The sequence below is a fragment of the Natator depressus genome, chromosome 2, assembly GCF_965152275.1.
Source record: "Natator depressus isolate rNatDep1 chromosome 2, rNatDep2.hap1, whole genome shotgun sequence".
Taxonomy (NCBI): Eukaryota; Metazoa; Chordata; order Testudines; family Cheloniidae; genus Natator; species Natator depressus.
In genome coordinates this window covers 1031712-1051687 of record NC_134235.1, presented here as the reverse complement: position 1 = coordinate 1051687, position 19976 = coordinate 1031712, and the positions used below count along the sequence as shown (strand labels likewise).

The window sequence follows — 19976 nt, the reverse complement described above, 5'->3', positions numbered from 1 at the left end:
CAATGCTCAACCCTCTCTTTCTGCACAGGGTTACAATGTCCTTCTTCAGGAGACGGTGACAGACCATCACTCCGCTCTTCCCAAGTTGTTGTGGACTCACAGGCCTGTGTGCTCTCAGCTCCCCACGATTTCCAGGGAGAACCCCTAGTGTGCCAGCCCTTCTCGAGGTCACCACCTCTTTGCCAGGGTCGAGCTGCAGACTCCTCCGCCCCTTGGACCGCTCGCTGCAGTCCCCCGGGGGACCCTGTTACTGCAAAAGTCCTTTTCTCTGGTCACACAATCCTAGGGGTTAACCGCCCCCTGAAACCGTCTCTCTCTGAATCTTCAGCACGCCTAGTCCCCATCAATCCCCCTTTGTTTTACTGCTCCCCAGTCACTTACTGCAGGAAGCGCCATCCACGGGGTGCAGTAGATCCCACCTCTGCCACCAGTTGTCACGGAGTGCCCGGGCGATGCTCTGGAACTGCTCCCCATGAAGCCAGTCAGGACTCTGGGGCAGTCGCCTTCCGGTGAGCAGCCTGTCCGCAGGGCAAACAGCTCACACGGCTTCCACCTTCCTGGGTCTGACCTCGGAGCATTCAGCATCCTCTGCCCCTCCGTGTGCTTCCCACAGCGAGACCGCTCAGGCGGGGCTCCTGGGGAAGCCAGAGGGTCCTGCACCCCAACTTCGCAGTCAGACGGGACTCTCAGCCAGCCAGTAAAACAGAGGTTTATTAGACGACAGGAACATGGTCTAAAACAGAGCTTGCAGGTGCAGAGAACAGGACCCCTCAGCTGGGTCCATTCTGGAGGGCAGTGAGCCAGACAACCACGTCTGCACTTCACTCCATGTCCTAGCCAGCCCCAAACTGAAACTCCCTCCAGCCCCTCCTCCTCTGGGCTTTTTTCCTTTCCCGGGCCAGGAGGTCACCTGATTCCTTTGTTCTCCAACCCTTTAGCTCCCACCTTGCAGGGGGGAAGGGCCAGGCCATCAGTTGCCAGGAGACAGGGTGTCGGCCATTCTCTGTGTCCAGACCCCTGCACACACCTGCCCTCTAGGGCTCTGCAGTGATCATACACCCTTACCCCACCACCTAGATACTTAAGAACTGCATAGGGGAAACTGAGGCACCCCCACAATATTCGGAGGAAACACTAAGAACAGTCCCACTTCGTCACACAGAACCGGACTGACCCATCCTTTTTGGGGACCAGCACCACCGGCGAGGCCCAAGGGCTGGCCGATGGCTGGATCACCCCGAAAGCCAGCATGTCCCGGACCTCTCTTTCCAGGTCCTGAGCAGTTTTCCCTGTGACTCGGAAGGGGGAGCATCTTATCGGCGGGTGCGACCCTGTCTGCACCCGGTGGACAGTCAGATTAGTGCGTCCAGGCTGGTTGGAAAACAGCTGTCGGTACGGATGCAGCACCCCCCTGACCTCAGCTTGCTGGGCAGGGGTGAGCTGATCCGAGAGGGGGATTGTTTCCAGGGGGGAACCAGCTCTGGTCCCAGGGAATAGATCTACTAAAGGGTCATCTCCCTGCTCCTCCCACTGACCACACACAGCTAACACCACATTCCCCCTGGCATAATATGGCCATTAAGGTGGGCCATTTCCAGCACAAATCCAAGTTTAACCAGAATGTCGGGGGGGGGGTGTCACGGAGTGTGGGGGAGTCCAGGCCCTGCACCCCTCTTCCTGGGATTCACTGAGACTCTCAGCCAGCCAGTAAAACCGAAGGTTTATTGGACAACAGGAACACAGTCCAAAACAGAGCTTGTGGGGACACCCAGGACCCCTCAGTGAAGTCCTTCTGGGGGAGCAGGGAGCTTAGACCCCAGCCCTGGGGTTCCCTGTGTTCCTCCACCCAGCCCCAAACTGAAACTAAACCCACCGAGCAGGCTCCCTGCTGCAGCCTCCATCCACATTCCTGGGCAGAGGTGTCACCTCCCCCTCCCCCTCCTGGCTCAGGTGACAGGCTCTCAGGTCTCCCGTCCCCAGGGCACATTCCCAGGTCAACACTCCCCCCTCCCTGCTGCGTCACATCGTCACAGAGGGGACCACTGGCATCATCTGCGCTGGCCTCCTGTGTCATGCAGGCCAGAGATGCTCCCAGATAACTCCTAGAGCAGAGCTTGTAGACAAACACCCAACCCAGATTTAAACACTCCACCACCGCCCTGGTACACTGTCGCACCGCTTCATTGCCCTTCCTGTGAGAAACATCACCTCATTTCCTGCCCGCATTCGTCTGGCTTCAGCTTCCAGCCCTGTGCGAAGGCTCCAAGAGGTGCGGCTCCAGGAGGTGGAGGGGCTGAACCTCTGAGAGAGAGTGGACGCCCGAGAAGGGCTGTCTCACTGAAGGGCGCTCCCCCCAGAGACCACACGGGGTCAAGAGTGGGCATGACCTGGGAGTCCGTGACACCCGTTATCAAATCTTCCTTCCTTCTGTAGGTGCTCACCAATTGTGCTCCACACGCCCCGGCCCTGCTTGTTGTGAGCAAATAGACAGGCCACCTGTGTGCTGGGCAAACCCCACTGGAAACATTTGGTTTTCCATATAGTTCCTAAGGCCTCCGCTTCTCCCCGGGTAGAGTGCAGCCGTGGGGACGGGACGGGGCTGCAATGCCGGTGCCTGCAGGCCAGGCATTGGTCACCAGGTGGGTTTTCCCCACTATACCCTCTCCGCTTCCCTCTGCCAGCGGTTAGCAGGGTTTACGCCAGGCACCCGGCCTCCAACAGGCTGGGCAGAGTGCTGGTGAAAGGCTGAGAAGGGGAGGCTGGAGAGCTGGGGTCTGTCTGGATGAGGAGACAGCTCCTGTGCTCCAGTATCTGTCCCCGAGACAGTCCAGGCAGGCTGGAGAGGAGTTAGCAGCAGGACCAGGGGACTGGGGACCTGTGCAGGGATGGAGGATGACCTGGGTCTGGCTTTAACTGGCCGGTTGCGCTTTCTGCAGCACAAGGCCTTGGGAACTGCGTCAAGGGGAGAACAACAGAGAACAATGGAGAGGGAGGGAGACAGCCACAGACATGGCCATGCCCTGGCAGCCCTGTGCACTCCTTAGGCAAAGCTCCCATTGGCTGCAGTAGCTGCTGACCCTGAGAAAGGAGCTCAGGTTCTGACCCATACCGAGAAGGGGACAAAGACAGCAAAGGGCTGGTGGTTATGGGTGATTGCTGGTGGGCATGTTCCTTGCCTTATTGGAGCTCATTGTTTGATAATGTAGGAATTGCCAGACTGGATCAACCCTCCGTGTCCATTAAGGGGGGATATGCTAGAGGTCTATAAAATCATAACTGGGGTGGAGAAAGTGAAGAAGGAAGTGTGATTTACCCCTTCATGTAACACAAGAACCAGGGGTCACCCAATGACATTAACAGGTAGCAGGTTTAGCACAAACAAAAGGAAGTATTTCTTCCCACAATGCACGGTCACCCTGGGGAACTCCTTGCCAGAAGATGTAGTGAAGGCCATGACAATAACAGGGTTCAAAAAATAATTAGATGAGTTCCTGGAGGACAGGTCCATCAATGGCTATTAGCCAAGATGGTCATGGATTCAACCCCATGCTCTGGGTTTCCCTAAACCTCTGAATGACAGAAGCTGGGACTGGATGACAGGGGATGGGTCACTCAAAATTACCCTGCTCTGTTCATTCCCTCTGAAGCACCTGGTTCCAGCTACTGTTGGATGACAAGTTACTGGGCTAGATGGACCCAGCATGGCCATTCCTATTTTTGATTGAACTTTTTGAGTCTTTCAATATAAGGCAGGTTTTCCAATCCTTTTAATCATTCTTGTGGGTCTTCTCTGAACCCTCCCCAACTTATCAACATCCTTGAATTGTGGATGCTAGAACTGTACCCTGAGGTGCTCCAGCAGTGGTCACACCAGTGCCAAATACAAAGATACAAGAACCTCTCTGCTCCTACTGGAGAGTCCCCCGTTTATGCACCCAAGGATCCCAGTAGCCCTTTGGCCACCGCATCGCACTGGGGCTCATGTTCACCTGATTATCCACCACAGCACTCAGATTTTTTTCAGTCCTTACTTCCCAGGGTAGAGTTCCCCCTCCTGTGTTCTCTGTTCCTGGATGTATGCATTTGCATTTAGCCCTCTGGTTTGCTTGCACCCAGTTGACCAGGTGATCCAGGTGTCCCGGCGTCCCCGGGCGATGCTCTGGAACTGCTCCCCATGAAGCCAGGCAGGACTCTGGGGAAGTCTCCTTTCTGTGAGCAGCCTGTCTGCAGGACACACAGCTCACCCGGCTCCACCTTCCTGGGTCTGACCTCGGAGCATTCAGCCTCCTCTGCCCCTCCGTGCGCTTCCCACAGCGAGTCCACCCAGGCGGGCTCCTGGGGAAGCCAGAGGGTCCTGCCCCCCAACTCCGCAGTCAGACGGGACTCTCAGCCAGCCAGGAAAACAGAAGGTTTAGTAGACGACAGGACGTGGTCTAACCCAGAGCTTGTAGGTGCAGAGAACCGGACCCCTCAGCTGGGTCCATTTTGGGGGGCAGGGAGCCAGACAACCACGTCTGCCCTTCACTCCACGTCCCCAGCCAGCCCCAAACTGAAACTCTCTCCAGCCCCTCCTCCTCTGGGCTTTCCCCTTTCCCGGGCCAGGAGGTCACCTGATCCCTTTGTTCTCCAACCCTTTAGCTCTCACCTTGCAGGGGGGAAGGGCCCAGGCCATCAGTTGCCAGGAAACAGGTGTCGGCCATTGTCTGTGTCCAGACCCCTGCACACACCTGCCCTCTAGGGCTCTGCAATGACCACACACCCTTACCCCACCACCTAGATACTTAAGAACTGCATAGGGGAAACTGAGGCACCCCCACACTATTCAGAGGAAACATTAAGAACAGTCCCACTTCGTCACACCAGGTCACTCTGAATCAGAATTTCAATCTGAATTTACCGTGCCCCCAATTCTTGTGTCATTTGCAGAGGTGATCAGGCTTCTGGGTTTCTGATGATGATCACTTTGATGATTTTATGTTTCCTTCTGGTTATCGATAAAGGTGTTAAAGAGCGTAGGACCAATCACCAATCACTGGGGGACCCCCTGGAAACCCACCCGCTCAGTGACAACACCCCGTTTACAGTGACAGTTCGAGACCAAGCAGTTAGCCAGTTTTCAGGCCACGGTCATTTTATGTCATTCTAGTTTAGCAATCAGTGCCAGGCGGCACCAAGTCAAACGCCTTCAGAAGTCTCAATCTCTCTGTCAACACGATCACCTTTATCAGCCAAGCGCGGAATCGCATCAGAAAAAGACACCATTAGTTTGACAGGATCTAGTTTCCATAAAGCCACATCGATTGGCATTAATTACATTACCCACCTTTACTTCATTATTAATTGAGTCCCATGTCAACCACTCTGTTATCTTGCCGGGGATCGAAGTCAGCCTGACAGGTCTGTAATTACCCGGCATGTCTCCCCATCTTCTTGAACTCGCCCCGGGCTTCAGGAAGGGAACTCCAGTGACATCTCAGGCAGCAGAGCCTGTGCCCTGGGGCCGTGTGCAGGGCCTGCGGGCTTAGTCACGGGGCAGGGCAGAGCGAGATGACCCTCCTCCCAGGGCATTGGCAGGGTGTAGGGGGGCCAAGACCTGGGTCTTTTTGATGGGCAAGTTTAGGTGCCATGACTGCATCCTTTAAAAGGCTGGAGTTCGCGGAGAGAGATTGGGCCGAGCCCTGTCTGGGACACGTGCCTGGGCTGGGGAGCGTCTCACGTTGTTTAACGATATTGGGAGCGGGTTAAACCTAGCAGTGGAATCAGGCTGGCGTCTCTACCAGTGATCTGGAAGAACAGACGGACTCGCTGATGTGTGTCGTTCAGGGATATTTGGAAAGCAAGAGCGAACGATTATCCCGGAAAATACCTTGTCCCTCTGGGATGAGCTGGAGACGCGGTAACGTGGCCCTTTCCCTGGGCTACCAGCACTGGCTTCATGCTGTGCGACCCAAGCCATTGAGTCTTTCTCAGTGACGTTCCTCACCTCAGATAGCGAGGGGCAGCTGCTGCCCTGCATCTTCGGCGCCGGTGTTAGCCATCATGTCCAGGGCTCACGCTGGACTGTCCACCTCGTGCAATGCCCAGGGTGATATTTCAGACAAGCCTTCCTTGTTGATGGCGTAGCTCCAAGCAGCGATCCCCTACTTCAGATGTTACACTCCCTGCACCACGATGCAGTACAGGTTGGACTCAGGGGGAGTCGGCTAAGATTGGCCTCCATGTTTCGTGGTCAAAGACAAAGCTGCAAAATCTGGGACCAGGTCCACCCGCAACTCCAATCTCTGCATAACAAAACTGTCGAAGCAGTCTCCAGCTTTTGCTATTTGGGTTCTATACTCACCAGTTCCTCCAGCTCTCACATGGAGGTTCCCCATCGGATTGGCATCGCAGTGTCATTTACAACAAATATGGAATTAGCATCATCCCAGCACAACAATCAAGTTCAGGATCTATTTGAGTTATATCCTCTCCGTACCGTTGTCCGGCTGCCAAATGTGGACGCTGTGCTGCTCAGACTGGGCAAAGCTGGAGGCTTTCCACACAACATGCCAGCGTTGTATATTGGGCATAAAGTGGGATGACTTCACCTGTAATGCAGATGTTTATGGTCGCTCTGGTCTGCAGACTCCCGGGGCCATTGTCCGCAGACAGCGTCTTATGCTTTTCGGACATGTCACGAGAATGCCACAAGACATTCCAGCAACATCATTCTCCGGGTGGCTCGGATAAAATGCCACCACCTGAGGGCTGCAGGTGGCACAGAGGCAGACCCCCTATTACCGGGTTCATCAAGTCTGTTCCGTTTTGGACTCTTGGGCCATCAAACACGTGTGGCCGCGCAGGAACGGCCCAAATGGTGAATGATCACTCCAGCCAACCGCTTGGCTAAGCGCTGAAGACAGATATTGGCGGAGGGCGAATAATGCCGGGAACTGGTCACAGGGTGAGCTGGATCGCCTGGGACGGGGGCTCATTTGGACAGGGCGTGTTTGGACACAGTGAAATGCAAGGTCAGACATCTAGCAACAAAGCCATAGGTGGCACCGCATGGGGGCTGGATTCCAATGCAGGGACCCTGCAAAGGACTGAGGGCTTGTGGCACAGCTCCTGGCGCAGCCCTGGGGCCAGCCGGGTGATATGATCCCAGGATGTGTGCGCAGGGGAATAGAGAGGGGGAGCAGGAAGGTGACGACCTCAGTGTGCAGCACTGCCGAGCCCTTACTGGGATTCTGCGTCCTGCCCTGGGCTCCGCACTGGAAACAGGAGGCCGTAACGCTGGAGAGCCACAGACAGAACTCCAGGGCTGCCAGCGACAGCCTCAAAGCGCTCCCTCCGCTGGCTTGAGAGACCGGCGGGGAGGTGCCGTGCTCGCAGCCTGCAAGGGGAGAGGAGAGTGCTGACAGCAGCTGGCTCTTTACCAGAAAAAGGCCCGAGAAAGAGGCACCGGCTGGAAGCTGAACCAATTCAGCCAGGCAAAGAGGGGCAGGTTTTTAACAGGGGGGTGGTTAGCCATGGAACAATTTGCCAAGCGTCGGGGTGGGCTCTCCCGCTCTGGAGGCCTCCAGTCCAGCCTGGCTGGAACATGCTTTAGCCAAGCACAAGCCGCGGGGCTCAGCCCAGGGGTCGCTGGCCTGCTCTACGTAGGAGCTCAGACGAGATACTCTAACGGCCTCCCTTGCCTGGAGCTATGAATTGTGCCTCCCTCAGAGCCTGGGGGAGGAAAAAATCAGAAATGGGGGGATGGGGGGGCTGCAGGTGCCCTTTGCCGTAGTCACTCCCTGTGATATCACCATCCCAGCCCACCCTGACACAGGGTACATGGGCGGGAGGGTGCCAGCCACAGCCGTCCTGCTCCATCTGGCTGATGGGTTGAATCGGGGCTGGCTCACAGGCTGGAGCTGTTCCTGCCCTTTCACCCTGGCATCTGTGAGGGCCACACCAGGGCTGGGCAGCTTGCAGACCGGTGCAGGGCCCAGGGCTCACAGCAGGTGGGGCAGATGATGGAGGGAGGAAGGGCAGATGCTGGGGGCGGGAGGGGTCTCTCCAGGCTGTCAGGCAGCTCATGGAGTCCCAGCCTTTGGAAGCCGCGCTGGGCGGTCACAGGCCTCACACTGCCCAGGACCTTGTGCTGTGTTCCAGGTAAACCGGCAGGTGGCCCAGTGCAACTGTGCCAAGCGCTTCCAGGTGGAGCAAATCAGTGCCAATCGGTACCGGGTAAGTACCACCCCCTGCCCTCGGCGAGATGGGACTGCCGCAGCCTGGCATGTCCCTGCCCGCTTGGACACCTGGGTCCACGAGCAGGGACACCGCGCTTATCCTGAGTCTCCCTCAGCCCTGACCCCTCTCTGCCGGGGAGCTGGGAGAGGTTCCCCGCTTGGCCAGAGCTGAGACTTGGGGCTGAGTCCTCCCTGCCCTTTGGGCCCCAGACAGCAGCCTGGTGAGGTGCCCAGACAGTACAGAGAGACTACAGCTCCCCCAGGTCAGTACGGAGATGCTGCGGCTCCCCCCACCGCATCAGTACAGCGGGGCCACGGCTCCCCCCATGTAACTTTGCTGGTTCTGGCAGGACCCAACTGAGAGTGTCAGTTCAGGACCAATAGCAGAGAGCAGGGCAGTCACAGCCCCAGCTGGGGTTCCCGTGCACACCAAGGCAAACCAAACCAGCCAGACAGAGAGGACTTTGGTCTCACCCCACTGGCTAATCACACGTCACACCAGCAGTTCCCTTAGGCGCTCCAATTTCCCAGTATCGCCACCCGTGCCCCTCGTTATGGGGACAGATGGTTATACCTCCTGAGGTCCCTTCCAACCCTGATATTCTATGATTCTATGATCCCCAGCTGGGATGGGTCTTTCAGTCCTTGGTTCAAAGCTTCAGTGCAGCCAAGTCCCTCCAGAGGTAGGAAGCAGGACTGAAGACAAGATGGAGGAGCTGCCGCAGCTTTGTATAGTCTCTTGCCATGTGGTCTCTGCTTTCTGTGTCCCAAAGACAAGCTGCCCATCCCATGGCCTGGAAACACCTCAAACTTCTGTCCACAGGCAGGTCCCTGCACACCTGGCTGAGTCCCCAGGGGTGTCTGCCTTCTCTCAATGGGTCAGTTGTGTAGCGGATGGTCCTTAATGGGCCACCCAGCAGGCTAGGCAGAGCTGACACCAACTTGTCTGGGGTGTCCCCCAGAAGCAGAGCAGAAGTTTGAAATACAGACAGTACAGAGCCAATATTCATAACTTCAACTACAAAAATGAGACACACACACAGACAGCATCATCCTAACCAGCAAACCATCACCTTGTCTTAGACACCTCATTTGACCCCTTTTGGTGCCACTACAGGACCTTGGTTGCAACCATGTTCTATACGGTCCCAGTTCAGTCAATAACGTCACACCCCATCAGTACAGAGGGGCCACAGTTCCCCAGGTCAGTACAGAGGGGCCTCTCTCCCACATCAGCACAGCCAGGCCGTGGCTCCCCCTCATTGGGGGAACCAGCTCCTGTGGTGAAGCCTCATTCCAGCGTCTATAACTGGCTGGAGAAGGCGTTTGGCCTGGCAGCAGCCAGAGACTGGGTCTGTGCCAGCACCAGGGGCTGGGGGTTTGGAGAGGGTCCATGATAATTTGTCTCCTCACCGGTGTCCCAACCTGTGTGGGTGCTGGATCACCCTAGCCCTGCCCAGCACAGCCCCTGCAGACCCCTGCCCCGGCAGCGGCCCGTGCCCTGGCCGGCTGGCTGCCTCTGGAGCACAAGGGGCTGTAGGTCCTACGACTAGGGTGACCAGGGACAGTCCCAATATTCGGGCCTTTGTCTCATATAGGGGCCGATTACCCACCCCCCCCCGACCCGACTGGTCGCCCTGCTGTCTGGTCACCCTGCTGCTCCCCTCGGGCCAGGCCCTGGCGCCAGGCTGGGAGGGGGCTCGGGCGCGACGCAGCGAGCCCTGCCGGGGGCCGCGTCCTTGCTGCGGGGTGCCTCACGCTGCCCCCGTGCTTTGCCTCCGCAGTTCGGGGAGTCGCAGCAGCTGCGCATGGTGCGGATCCTGCGCAGCACCTTGATGGTGAGAGTGGGGGGAGGCTGGATCGCGCTCGATGAGTTCCTGGTGAAGAACGACCCTTGCCGAGGTAGGCGGCGCGGGCGGGGCCTGGGCTCCCTGCAGCACGTGGGGCAGAGCCGGGGGCCCTGGGGGGCCTGGGGGCTCAGCGAGGGGAATACCCCTTCGCCCTGTGCCTGCGGGTGCGGTTGCCCGCCAGCTGGTGGCCTGGAAACGGCTCAGGCTGTCCCCTGCCCCGGGGGCTGGTTTTCCTGTGGGTCGAGGGCTGGGCTGCCTTCAGGGAGCACGGGGGCTGCAAAAGGCCCTGTGGCCTCCCGGGTGCACAGAGAGCCCTGCTCAGCTCCCGGCTGCCGACGGCCTCTGCATTTCCCACTCCAGTCCGGGCCTGTCCACAGGGCTCAGGGCATGATGGGGGCCCCTGCCATGGGCCCCCTGCATCCTTCTCACAGCAGTGCCTGGGTGGGCCCTGCACAGCCTGGCTTGCTCCGCTGCCATTGCCCCCCAAGGACCAGACCTTCTGTGCAGCCCCCAGGGCCCCTCGCCAGCCCCCCAGCTCCATTACACGTGCCCTAAACGCTTGAGTCCCCGGCCTCCCTGCTAACCCGCAGGTCACCTGGCCCAGTAGTGAGAGGAGGGGACCCAGGCTCGGGGGGCAGGGCCCTCTGGGGAGTCCTGGCCCATCCAGGGCTGCTCTCGGGGGCCCCACGTGTGCGGCTGAGCTGGAGCCCCCAGGAAGCAGCAGGGGAAGGGGAACTGGCTGAGACTAGCAGGGTTTCACCCCCGACCCTGTGGGGCTCCGGGGTGGGGGCTTCACTGACTGGCTGAGCAGGGCAGGGGTAGGTGGGCCCGAGCTCCCGCACGCCCCGCGGGGTGAGACTGAGCTGCCCGCAGAATGGCCAGAGCTGGGGAGCCTGGAGCGAGGGCGAGTGTGGGGCTCGGTGTCTGTGCTTGGCGTCTGTGCTTGGCCTCCCCAGGCCTCCCAGAGCCGGGGAGAGAACCCAGGAGTCCCGGCCCCCAGCCGTAACCCCCGCGCCTCCCAGAGCTGGGGAGAGAACCCCGTTTTATCCTCTCGACCTTGCTAGAATTCACGTCTCATAGAATCTGCAGCCCAAACTGCACCCAGCTGGTCCCCTGGGCATAATCCGCTGGGCAGCAGTTCATCCCAGCTGTGGCTGCCCCACTGGGAGACCCAGCCAGGGCCCAGGGCAGCTGTTAGCCCTGGTGAGTCCCTGACAGGCACCTCTGCCCGCTTCCCTGGCACGCTGCAGTTTGGCCAGGCCCTTTGCGCCCACGCCTGGCGCTCAGCATGGCCCTGCGGGTGGGCAGCTGCTGCCCATGCCCGCACCTCTCGCTCACCGTGTCTGTCTCCCCTGCGCAGTGAAGGGACGGACCAACCTGAAGATCAATGAGAAATACCTGTCCCCAGACGCCTTCGGGGCCGCAGCCGCCTGTGCCGGCAGCCAGTCAGCCCCCCCCTCCAAAGTGCTGTCCCCCAGCCGCTCCAACTCCAGCCTCAGCCTCTACAGCAGCGCCTCAGCCCCCAGCAGCCCCCTGGCCAGGAAGGTGAGAACCGCCGGGCCGGGGAGCCCAGGGAGTGACGGGAGGGGGACCCATGGCAGCGTGTGCCCCCTGCAAGGCAGGGCAGGGCCCCACAGGGACTCTCCCCCAGGCGGGAGGAGCCTGGGGCCTGGGAGCCTGGGATTAGAGGATTGGGCCAAAAGAAATCTGATGAGGTTCAACAAGGACAACTGCAGAGTCCTGCACTTAGGACGGAAGAATCCCATGCACCGTTACAGACCAGGGACCGAGTGGCTCGACAGCAGTTCTGCAGAAAAGGACCTAGGGGTGACAGCGGACGAGAAGCTGGATATGAGTCAGCAGTGTGCCCTTGTTGCCAAGAAGGCTAATGGCATTTTGGGCTGTATAAGTCGGGGCATTGCCAGCAGATGGAGGGACGTGATCGTTCCCCTCTATTCGACACTGGTGAGGCCTCATCTGGAGTACTGTGTCCAGTTTTGGGCCCCACACTACAAGAAGGATGTGGAAAAATTGGAAAGAGTCCAGCGGAGGGCAACAAAAATGATTAGGGGTCTGGAACACATGACTTATGAGGAGAGGCTGAGGGAACTGGGATTGTTTAGTCTGCGGAAGAGAAGAATGAGGGGGATTTGATAGCTGCTTTCAACTACCTGAAGGGGGGTTCCAAAGAGGATGGTTCTAGACTGTTCTCAATGGTGGCAGATGACAGAACAAGGAGTAATGGTCTCAAGTTGCTGTGGGGGAGGTTTAGGTTGGATATTCGGAAAAACTTTTTCACTAGGAGGGTGGTGAAACACTGGAATGCGTTACCTAGGGAGGTGGTGGAATCTCCTTCCTTAGAGGTTTTTAAGGTCAGGCTTGACAAAGCCCTGGCTGGTTGGTTTAGTTGGGGATTGGTCCTGCTTTGAGCAGGTGGTGGGACTAGATGACCTCCTGAGGTCCCTTCTGTCACGGCGTCCCCGGGCGATGCTCTGGAACTGCTCCCCATGAAGCCAGTCAGGACTCTGGGGCAGTCGCCTTTCTGTGAGCAGCCTGTCTGCAGGACACACAGCTCACCCAGCTTCCACCTTCCTGGGTCTGACCTCGGAGCATTCAGCCTCCTCTGCCCCTCCGTGTGCTTCCCACAGCGAGTCCGCCCAGGCGGGGTCCTGGGGAAGCCAGAGGGTCCTGCCCCCCAACTCCGCAGTCAGACGGGACTCTCAGCCAGCCAGTAAAACAGAAGGTTTATTAGACGACAGGAACATGGTCTAAAACAGAGCTTGCAGGTGCAGAGAACAGGACCCCTCAGCTGGGTCCATTTTGGGGGGCAGGGAGCCAGACAACCCCGTCTGCCCTTCACTCCATGTCCCAGCCAGCCCCAAACTGAAACTCCCTCCAGCCCCTCCTCCTCTGGGCTTTCCCCTTTCCCGGGCCAGGAGGTCACCGGATTCCTTTGTTCTCCAACCCTTTAGCTCTCACCTTGCAGGGGGGAAGGGCCCAGGCCATCAGTTGCCAGGAAACAGGGTGTCGGCCATTGTCTGTGTCCAGACCCCTGCACACACCTGCCCTCTAGGGCTCTGCAATGATCATACACCCTTACCCCACCACCTAGATACTTAAGAACTGCCTAGGGGAAACTGAGGCACCCCCACACTATTCAGAGGAAACATTAAGAACAGTCCCACTTAATCACATCTCTCCCCCCTTCGATACCGAACTGAGTGGAGTCACTTTACCCGATGACCTGGGGAAGTTCGAAGCCACCAACGTTCCCATGGATGCCCCAGCATCTCTCCCATTCCTTGGTGGGAGTTACACCAGGTGCTTCCAGTTTCATGCCCTCCCTTAGGACGGGGATGGTCGATAGCACTCGCATGCCGCATGTGGGAAGGTTTATGCGGCCCGTGCCCTTTGGCCACCCCAAAACCCCCGGGGATCAAACTGAGATCGGGTCTTCTCCCAGCGCTCCGGTCTGGAGGGCTGCAATTCGGGCTCTCTTGGTTAAGAGCCCCCATCTTGACCTGGGCCACATACTGGTCACTTACAGAACTAGCATGGAGACATCCCTTTCTCAACAACCTTGTCTCCCCAACAAGCTGGCCAAACACAGCCACTTGGTTATAGGACTGTTTACCTTTCTTAACAGCTTCCACTTCATCTGAGACCTTCTCAAAGCTATCCTCACTGGATCCTTCAACAGGAAAGTCAGTGGATCCATTCACAACAGAAAATTTCTGGCTGTTAGGAACTGAAACTTTCTTGATTAAATCACTTTCACACCCTTCAGTTGCAGTAAACTGCTTGCAAAGACTCCATGAGGATTCCTTTTCTGAGGGGCTTTTCTATGCAACAATTCACCCCTCACAGAAATTCTGCTCTTACCCTCTTTACCTAGGGCTTGCTCTAGAGGAACACTTTCCTGAGCAACAACAGACTCTTTCTGGGTCTCCCTTACATACAGAATTACCTCTGGCCCATCCGGCGGATTCCTACACAATCCCCTTTCGGACAAACTGACAGACTTCCTAGATAAAAGGTCAGAAGCATTCGCCTTCCCTTTGCCACGCACAAGTTCAGGAATCTTTTCCTTCTTGCGACAGGTTTCCACACCCTCAGTAGGTAACACAATCACATCACCTTCATGCTCTCCTTGTGCCCTGGCTAGGATCTCACCCTGATTAGACAGAGTTGCGACACCCTTTCCCACCCACACACTAGCAACAGGCAAAATACAAGCACCCAAATTGTCTGGTCTCTGGGATTTTACATAGACACTAACTGGATGCGACCTAGTTACAGGGCCATTCTCCCGAGCAGACACACACTTAGGGCCCTTCCCTTTTTGGGCTTTAGCTGAATCCAGAACCAGCTCTGAGACAACTGCACTATCCTCAACCATCACAGGCTGAAAGGCCCCTTCCGTCTGCTCCACAGACAAAGAAGAGCCGGACACACTTTCTCCTTTACCGGACACCCAGGTTGGGATCTCATTCCCCTTGTCCCAGCACACAAGGCTGGTCACAGACAACTGCTTGGAGATCAGGGTAGCTCCCTCCATAGGCAAGTCAATACCCCTGACAGACACAGGCACGTTTCCTTCCCTGTCACAATTCTCCACCCAGCTAACAGGTAAGGTCCAGGGACACTCATCTTCCACTCTCCTCGCCTTCCCATTCTGCTGACTAGACAAAGCCATCAGCTCACAAGGCTGCCTAGGCTCATTCAGATTTTCCTTACCAAGCACCTTGCCACTCCCAACAGATCCCCTGCCCTGCCTGTGTCTCCCCCCACTCAGCTGGGGTCTCAGCTCCCACTGTGCTCAGCGCTGCCCTTACTGTCCCAGTGGGGTAGGCAGTGAGCTCGCTGCTTTCCTCACTGCATCAGAGCCAGCCTGAGCCCCCTCTCCGGTGTGCAGGGGGGCGGGGAGCCCCAGGGGTCTGGTTACAGGCAGGCAGGTAGCCTGAGCCTAGCGGCTCCTCCCCGCTGCCAGCCAGGTCATCTGCATTTTCACTGACCATTTCCCTCTGCACCGATTGGTTCCCTGGATTCAAATTCAAACCCTCGGCAGTTACCGGAGCAGGGCCTGGATCCTGTCCCAAAGAGAGACAGTCACCCCACAACAGGGTCTCGCAGCTGGTATCCTGGAGAACCCCAACGACCAGCCAGCCCCACCCCTCCTGGGTCTGCACAGGGATCTGGGCCATAGGCAGGGCGAGGGGCTTCGTCCCTGGGACCCTCACCCTGCTCACCCAGCCCCTCAGCATCTGAGGCTGCACCACCCAGGGCCTGACAACAGTTCTCTCTGTCCCAGGATCTCGCCACCCCGGGAATGTCTCCCTATTGACCATCACCTTCCGCTCCCCCTGGGGGTCCGAGGGGCCTGACCCCAGGAAACTCCACACAGACATATAGGTTGGGGTCAGGAGTGGGAGCCTGTCCACCTCCCCACCCATCTGGCTGACGGAGTCTGTGGCCTTGGGACCCAGCAAGGGAGCTAGACACCGGGGCTTTTCCGCAGGGTCCCCCTGGTTCAAATCTCCAGCCTGCTCAAAGGCAGTGAGGTGGCATCCACATCCCCCCCCTCCTTAACCAGGGGCAGCAATTTAGTCTCGAGGTTCCCTGCGGAACTGGCCCCCCGGGGTCTATCCCCACTCACCCCGGGGAGGTCCCCTAGGCCTCTCCGCTCCCCCACCGCCAGTTCATGCTGCTGCTGCTTCTGCAGCTCTTTCTCGGGCTCTCGCTGTCTCTCACAGTCCTCTTGCTCCTTCAGACTCAGCTCCAATCCCGTCCATCTCCGATCCCCGGATGGGGAACCCGATCGTGAAGACCCTCGTCTGGTCGGGTACAGGAGTCTTAGGGGTGCCTGGCTCCCACTCCAGCTGCTCCCAGATCCTGCTATAGCCCCATTTGGGGTCAGGAATCTGTCCCTTAGAGCGGTCATCCTCCTCCAGCTGCACGATTAACTCTGCTTTGGTGAACTTTCCAATGCTCAACCCTCTCTTTCTGCACAGGGTTACAATGCCCTTCTTAAGGAGACAGTGACAGGCCATCACTCCGCTCTTCCCAGGTTGTTGTGGACTCACAGGCCTGTGTGCTCTCAGCTCCCCACGGTTTCCAGGGAGTACCCCTAGTGTGCCAGCCCTTCTCAAGGTCACCACCTCTTTGCCAGGGTCGAGCTGCAGACTCCTCCGCCCCTTGGACCGCTCGCTGCAATCCCCAGGGGGACCCTGTTACTGCAAAGAGTCCTTCTCTCTCCCAGGGCCAAGCCGCAGGCTCCTCTGCCCCTGAGCCTGCTCATCGCAGTCTCCAGGGGGGACCCCATTACTGCACAGTCCTTCTCACTGGTCACACACTCCCAGGGGTTAACTGCCCCCCGAAACCGCTCCTCTCTGAGCCTTCAGCACGCCTGGTCCTCGTCAATTCCCCTTCGTTTTACTGCTCCCCCATCACTTACTGCAGGAAGTGCCATTCATGGGGTGCAGTACATCCCACCGCTGCCACGAGTTGTCACGGAGTCCCTGGGCGATGCTCTGGAACTGCTCCCCATGAAGCCAGGCAGGACTCTGGGGAAGTCTCCTCTCGGGGAGCAGCCTGTCTGCAGGACACACAGCTCACCCGGCTTCCACCTTCCTGGGTCTGACCTCGGAGCATTCAGCCTCCTCTGCCCCTCCGTGCGCTTCCCACAGCCAGTCCGCCCAGGCAGGGTCCTGGGGAAGCCAGAGGGTCCTGCCCCCCAACTCCGCAGTCAGACGGGACTCTCAGCCAGCCAGGAAAACAGAGGTTTATTAGACGACAGGAACATGGTCTAACACAGAGCTTGCAGGTGCAGAGAACGGGACCCCTCAGCTGGGTCCATTCTGGGGGGCAGGGAGCCAGACAACCACGTCTGCCCTTCACTCCATGTCCCAGCCAGCCCCAAACTGAAACTCTCTCCAGCCCCTCCTCCTCTGGGCTTTGTCCCTTTCCCGGGCCAGGAGGTCACCGGATTTCTTTGTTCTCCAACCCTTTAGCTCTCACCTTGCAGGGGGGAAGGGCCCAGGGCATCAGTTGCCAGGAAACAGGGTGTCGGCCATTGTCTGTGTCCAGACCCCTGCACACACCTGCCCTCTAGGGCTCTGCATTGATCATACACCCTTCTCCCACCACCTAGATACTTAAGAACTGCCTAGGGGAAACTGAGGCACCCCCACACTATTCAGAGGAAACATTAAGAACAGTCCCACTTCGTGACACCTTCCAACCCTGATATTCTATGATTCTATGATCACACGAGGGCTGGATTCCCCAACTCTGGCTCTGCCTGGCCACAGCCCCGCACTGAGCTCCTTCCCAGCTGTGTCCTCGAGTAACCGCCTCTCCTCTGCCCCAGGCTGTCCAGCGCCGGACACGCTCCGGAGACCGGTGCCCCCGTTCCCGCAGTTCCCTCCTGGCTGACGGGGCTGAGCTGAGCTTCTCCGCACCCCAGACCAGCACAGAGGCAGCGCCCCCAGGTGAGAGCCCATGAGCAGACTCCGGCAGCCTGGGCGGGGACACCGGGAGGGCCCGGGTGGGCTCCCACCCCCGGCCCGTGGGCATGTCCCTGCTGCCAAAGCTGCTCTTGGACCAGGCCCTCTCTCTGCTTTGCTTCCAGAGCCCCCCGAAGGCCCCCCCACATGAGAGCGCAGCCCATCGGAGCAGCCCCCCTGCACCAGGGCAGACGCCCTCCCCGGCACAGCCGAGCCCCACTCAGGATTTTCTGCCCTTCCCAATGGCTGCACCAGCGGAGCCGTTTCCACGCCGGGGATGTGGCTCCAAGGCTGGAGAGGATGGAAGACCCTGGCCCAACCCTTCAGCAGAGAGCTGTGTGTGTGCGTGTGTGTGTGTACCTCAGGGGTGGGGGTGTACCGGTGCGTGTGCCTCAGAGGGCATGTACCTCGGGGGGCGGGGTGTGTTGGTGTGTGTACCTTGCAGGGTGTGTGTACCTGCGTGTGCACCTCAGGGTGCATGTGTGTACACCTCTGGGGGTTGTACCTCGGGGGAGTGTGTGGGTGTAGCTCAGGTGGGTGTACCTTGCAGGTGTGCACACGTGTGTGTGTGTACATCAGGGTGTGGGTGTGTATGCCTCGGGGGGGGTGTGCCTCGGGGTGTGTGCGTGTGCACACGTGTGTGTGTGTACCTGGGGGGGTGTGCCTCGGGGTGTGTGCGTGTGCACACGTGCTCTGCTGAGGGCTCTGCCCGTCCCTGGCTCACAGGGCAGGAAGCCAGAGGGACCCGCGGGCAGGGCTCTGCTGTGTCCATCTGTCGTGCCGCTGGCCTGGCCCAGGACATTCGCAAACACCCCCGTGAAACACACCAGCCTGCGCCCCCTCCGGGCACTCGCCAGCTCCCCCGGTGCAGCGGGGAGATGGCTCAGGGTGACAGCAGAGGCACCCCCAGCCCCTACACCTGGAGACAGAGCCTGGGACCTCACCCGGCCCCGAAGACTCTGCCCCCAGCATCCCTGGGGCTGTAAAACCATGCGCAAGGACCAGCCCGTCACCGTGGGCATCTTCTGCTCCGGTGCTGCACTGGTAAACCTGCCACTGCAGTCGCTGGGAGCCCCCGAGCCAGCGTTCCTGCCCTGCCCCCCCCAGCCAGCGTTCCTGCCCTGACCCCCACAGCCCCGGCAGGGAGACCCCCAGCCAGCCTTCCTGCCCTGACCCCCCCCCAGCATCCCCTGCTGGGAGCCCCCACAGCCAGCGTTCCTGCCCTGCCCCCCCCAGCGCCCCCTGCTGGGAGCCCCCCCCCAACCAGCGTTCCTGCCCTGACCCCCCACAGCCCCTGCTGGGAGCCCCCGAGCCAGCGTTCCTGCCCTGCCCCCCCCAGCGCCCCCTGCTGGGAGCCCCCCCCCAACCAGCGTTCCTGCCCTGCCCCCCCCAGCGCCCCCTGCTGGGAGCCCCCCCCCAGCCAGCGTTCCTGCCCTGACCCCTCACAGCCCCTGCTGGGAGACCCCCAGCCAGCCTTCCTGCCCTGACCCCCCCCCAGCATCCCCTGCTGGGAGCCCCCACAGCCAGCGTTCCTGCCCTGACCCCCCACAGCCCCTGCTGGGAGCCCCCGAGCCAGCGTTCCTGCCCTGCCCCCCCAGCCAGCGTTCCTGCCCTGACCCCCACAGCCCCGGCAGGGAGACCCCCAGCCAGCCTTCCTGCCCTGACCCCCCCCCAGCATCCCCTGCTGGGAGCCCCCACAGCCAGCGTTCCTGCCCTGACCCCCCACAGCCCCTGCTGGGAGCCCCCGAGCCAGCGTTCCTGCCCTGCCCCCCCCAGCGCCCCCTGCTGGGAGCCCCCCCCCAGCCAGCGTTCCTGCCCTGACCCCCCACAGCCCGTGCTGGGAGCCCCCGAGCCAGCGTTCCTGCCCTGCCCCCCCCAGCGCCCCCTGCTGGGAGCCCCCCCCCCAACCAGTGTTCCTGCCCTGACCCCCCACAGCCCCTGCTGGGAGCCCCCCCCCAGCTAGTGTTCCTGCCCTGACCCCCCACAGCCCCTGCTGGGAGCCCCCGAGCCAGCGTTCCTGCCCTGCCCCCCCCCAGCGCCCCCTGCTGGGAGCCCCCCCCCCAGCCTTCCTACCCTGCCCCGCCCAGCATCTCCTGCTGGGAGCCCCCCCCCCAGCCAGCCTTACTGCCCTAACCCCCCACAAGCCCCTGCTGGGAGACCCCCAGCCAGTGTTCCTGCCCCCCCAGCGCCCCCTGCTGGGAGCCCCCCCCAGCCAGCCTTCCTGCCCTGCCCCGCCCAGCAGCTCGTGCTGGGAGCCCCCCCAGCGAGCGTTCCTGCCCTGCCCCCCCAGCACCCCCTGCTGGGAGCCCCCCCCCAGCCAGCGTTCCTGCCCCACTCCCCTCAACCCCCCCTGCTGGGAGGCTGGGCTCTGCGTCCCCACTGTCGCTGAAGCTGCTGCCTGACCC

General features: G+C 59.8%; 1 protein-coding gene across 3 annotated transcripts in view; it reads left to right on the top strand.

Moving 5' to 3' along the window:
- LOC141981990 (microtubule-actin cross-linking factor 1, isoforms 6/7-like) overlaps positions 1–17912 on the top strand; it is a 161935-nt gene extending 144023 nt beyond the window's left edge. Inside the window, exons 36-40 of one of the 3 annotated variants that reach the window (XM_074943629.1) lie at positions 8140–8214; positions 10001–10118; positions 11427–11611; positions 17436–17556; positions 17697–17912. In XM_074943629.1, coding sequence (XP_074799730.1) covers positions 8140–8214; positions 10001–10118; positions 11427–11611; positions 17436–17556; positions 17697–17722 — 525 coding nt within the window. In that variant the 3' untranslated portion in view covers positions 17723–17912. The remainder of the gene's footprint in view (positions 1–8139; positions 8215–10000; positions 10119–11426; positions 11612–17435; positions 17557–17696) is intronic. The other 2 variants (XM_074943628.1, XM_074943631.1) reach the window with 2 other exon arrangements.
- The last annotated feature ends 2064 nt before the right edge of the window (positions 17913–19976 follow it).